This window comes from Cryptomeria japonica, chromosome 4, assembly GCF_030272615.1.
Source record: "Cryptomeria japonica chromosome 4, Sugi_1.0, whole genome shotgun sequence".
NCBI classification, from domain to species: domain Eukaryota; kingdom Viridiplantae; phylum Streptophyta; class Pinopsida; order Cupressales; family Cupressaceae; genus Cryptomeria; species Cryptomeria japonica.
In genome coordinates, this window is record NC_081408.1 from 248,666,805 (window position 1) to 248,670,880 (window position 4,076).

Below are 4,076 nucleotides of genomic sequence, written 5' to 3' on the forward strand. Positions count from 1 at the left end.
AAAAAATCTTTACTTAAAATTTCAAAGGAATAATTCATTTCTAAATGATTTTTATGAATAATTGTGAGAAAAATAATGTAACTTCAACAACTTTTCATCGTTCAAAAATTTATGTAAAATAAAAAGGTTTAAATAATATTTATAACTCCAAAGATATAAATATAATTGTACAAAACTTTCATATTTCATAATAATAAAAAATATATTTTGTTTGTGAAATTTTCCTTTCTATTAAGATATATATGTAACCATATATCCAAATGATTGGTATGGCCTAAAATACATCACATCCACATCTCCTTTCCACTCACAATTTCAAATGTAGGCCATAAATAATGTCACAATGTACTATACCTTATAGGTAGCACAATTTGAATATTATTTCATCTACTCACAATATGCTATGCTATCTAAAATAATATATATTAGGACAACATTATAATTCGGATTGACCAAGAAATAAAACAAAAACAATTCTTTGGGCTTAGGATGTAGATGTAGACCGACTTCCTCTATTTCCTGATCTAGTCGTATGTATATCTTTTTCATTATTAATAAAAGGTGAGATATCTATTGGTAATTGAAGAACTTCAGGGGTAGCAAGAAATGCACCTCTGATTGTATTTATTCTATCAACTATCTCATTCATATTTGGGCATTCTTGAGGTGACTCTCTTGTGAAAAACAACCCAATTTGTATAAATTGAGTAAGGCATTCCATTGTTGTTGATGTCTCTAGTTCATGAGCATCTATAAGCAAGTAATTATCCACCACCTCTGATATTCTATCTGGAAAATGCATCTGTATCCATTTTTGTAGATTGATTCCTTCTGTGAACATGTCATCTATTGGTCTCTTCCTTGTCAACAACTCTAAAATTAAAATTCCATAACTATATACATCTCCTTTTGTAGATAGCTTTCCACCTATTCCATACTCTATAATAACAAATAAACAAGGATTAATGACTCCTAAGTCATTAGAAGCATTCAATGGTTTAAAGATAAGCAGAAACCAAGGAAATGCATAATGAAATAATGAGAAAAGTGTACCTGGTACAATGTAGTCAATGGATCCTTTAAGTGCATCTATAGAAGTCAAAGGATCCATGGAATTTCCAAAAATAAGATTGGAAAGGCCAAAATCTGCTATGTATGATGTCATCTCCTAATAACACATTGTTGGGCTTGAGGTCACAGTGAATCACTTGAACAAAGCAATAATGGTGAAGATATGCCATTCCTTGTGCTATCTCCATTGCTATCCTTATTCGATCACTCAAATTCAATTTGCATCCACCCCCTTGATGAGGATACAACCATCTCTCTAGGCTTCCATTTGACATGAATGGTAGAATTAAGGCTTTAAAATCAAGGTTGGAGCATGCTGAAATTATTTTAATTACATTGCGGTGTCGAAGTCTCTTTAATGCATTGCATTCTCTGATAAAAGTTTGGTGAGCATGTTCATCTTGCAAGTTGAGAACTTTAACAGCAATATTTCTACCATTTTTTAGAATCCCTTTATAAACCGACCCAAAACTACCAGTTCCTAAAAGATTTTCATCAGTAAACTCACCAGTTGCATCTACAAGTTCTTCATATGAAATTTTTGGAGGCCATACTTCGAGAGCAGGGGTACTGGAACGTTTGCATCTATATGAAAATGCTACCAATATAAGAGACACAAACAAAACTGTAATGGCAACAACAACCAGGATTATTACCTTTTTGGAGACAAATGGATGTTTGTGTTTGGAATGAGAGCATGGTGGCAAGTTTATCCATCCACCACAAAGGCCAAGATTTCCCATAATTTCTGAGGCATCAAGTGTTGCGAAAGCTCCACCCTCTGGGACCTCTCCACTTAACCTGTTTGAAGAGAGATTGAGATGCTGGAGCATTTTCATCTTTTTGAAAGCCACCGGTATTGTACCTGACAAATTATTACAAGAAAGATCCATGTACTCAAGATTTTTTAGATCTGCCAGTGATGCTGCGATTGGCCCCTCAAATGCATTCCCAGCAAGGTTTAGATATTCCAACCCCTTGCAGCTTGACAGTGCACTAGGAATGCCACCAGAGAAATTGTTTTGAGAAACATCTATAGCTAAAACCATAACCATTTTGCTCAGTTCCAAAATAGAACCTTGTAGTGAATTCCCAGAAACGTTGAAATAGAACTGTAGATTTTGAAGACCTGCAACTTCAGAAGGTATATTTCCTGTTAGTTTGTTGTGCGCCATGTCCACCGTCTCCAAAGTCTTGCATCTTCCTAAACTGGCAGGTATTTTCCCTGATAGTTGATTGTGACTAAGGTTAAGCTCTCTTAACTGTGGAAGGTCACCAAGACCTTCTGGAATTTGTCCTGAAAGCATGTTCTGGCTGAGAGACAACAATCCAAGCCTTTTTAATTGACCAAAACAATCTGGAATTCTTCCGTGCAAATTGTTTGTGCCCAGATACAATCTTTCCAGATTTAGAAATCTGCAGGGTGCAGATGGAATTGTCCCATTGAATCGGTTTCCTTTTAGGCTTAGTAATGACAAATTTGTAAGGTTACCGATCGCATCTGGAATGTTTCCCCCAATTTCGTTTGAGCCTAACATTAAAATTGATAGTGAACTTGAAAGGTGGCCAATTGAAATGGGCAAGACGCCAGTGAGATGATTAAGTCCCAACTCAAGATCTTCCAAGTTGGAGCAATTTGTTAACGCTATTAGAATAGACAAATCACTGCTTCCACTCACAAAATGATTTACCGACAAAAGAAGTCTTCTCAGCTGCTGCATTTTCCCAAATCCTGGTGGCAATCTGCCGCTGAGTTGGTTTCTACTCAAATCCAGCACTTGCAACTGAGTCCAATTACCCACTGAGCTGGGTATTTCTCCACTGAGTTGGTTTCTCCACGAATTCAATTGTTGCAACTCTGACAGCCTTCCAAACTCCCATGGAATTAGGCCGCTTAAGTGGTTCTGGTATAGCACCAACAATTGGAGATAAGTGCAATTGGAAAGGGTGACAGGGATCGATCCTGTGAAGCTATTGGCACGAAGGTTAAGCGAGTTTAGCTGACTAAGCATACCCAACTCAGCAGGAATACCACCTTGCAGACTATTTTCACCCAAATCAATGGCAATTAAAAAGGAGAGGTTTCCTAAGAAAGGTGGGATAGTACCTGTAAAATTGTTTACTCCTAAGACCATGGTTTCTAAATTTGAAAGAAGACTCAGTTCAGAGGGTATGCTTCCACTCAAATAGTTATACGACAGTATGAGAAATTGTAAAGAACGGCAGCCTCCTAGAGAGGATGGAATGGGACCCTCCAAATTGTTTTGAGACAACCGAAGGATTCTCAAGCGAAACAGTTTTCCAAGCTGATATGGAATATGGCCCTCGAAGCTATTATTTCTGAAAGCAAGGACTCTTAGGAAGGAAAGATTTCCCAGCAATGGAGAGATTGGACCAGCTAATCCCATATCTGTGAGATTCAAGGAAACCACACGCTGTCGATGAGAAGAGCAGATAACACCGGTCCAATTGCAGAAGGTGTGATTGGGAGACCAATCGAGGAGGGAATTTAATGGATCGAGAAAGATTGCAGCTTTGAAAGCCAAGAGAGCTTGCTGATCGGAATAATTAGAAGGCTTTGCCATATGAGGGGGTAGCGCAGAGAAACAGAAAAAGATTAGCAGAGGAAGCATCATCATCGTCTTCATTCTTAGCTTATCCCACGCAAACACCCGAAAAATTATGTAATGGCATAATGGACGAGAAGACTAACGCGAATTGGGGTTGATATTTTATTCTTTTTTCGTTTATTTTTATCAGCTAAATTTAGACAAAGTTAAGAGAGACGACTTGGCATTAAAATTAAATATCGTTTGTATTTTATCGTTCTGTGAAGGAAGAATAAAAGTGCAGTGGAGTAGTCTATTCTGATCGCACTCAACTTATTTTAATCGAGCTGCTTATCCTTCGTCAACACGCCCAACATTAAAAAAATTTCGCTAATTTTTTTAATCTTCTTTCTTCTTTCGCGTGATTACCAATCTACTTAGACATTTCGCGACGAG

General features: G+C 37.2%; 1 protein-coding gene across 1 annotated transcript; it reads right to left on the reverse strand.

Annotated features, from left to right (window-relative positions):
- Positions 1-484: 484 nt before the first annotated feature.
- Positions 485-3,710, reverse strand: LOC131045621 (receptor kinase-like protein Xa21). Its single transcript, XM_057979221.2, has 3 exons — positions 1,407-3,710; positions 1,054-1,168; positions 485-939 (listed from the first exon to the last, which is right to left on the reverse strand). The coding sequence occupies exons 1-3, from the start codon at positions 3,708-3,710 to the stop codon at positions 485-487; spliced, it is 2,874 nt and encodes a 957-aa protein (XP_057835204.2).
- Between the last annotated feature and the right edge of the window lie 366 nt (positions 3,711-4,076).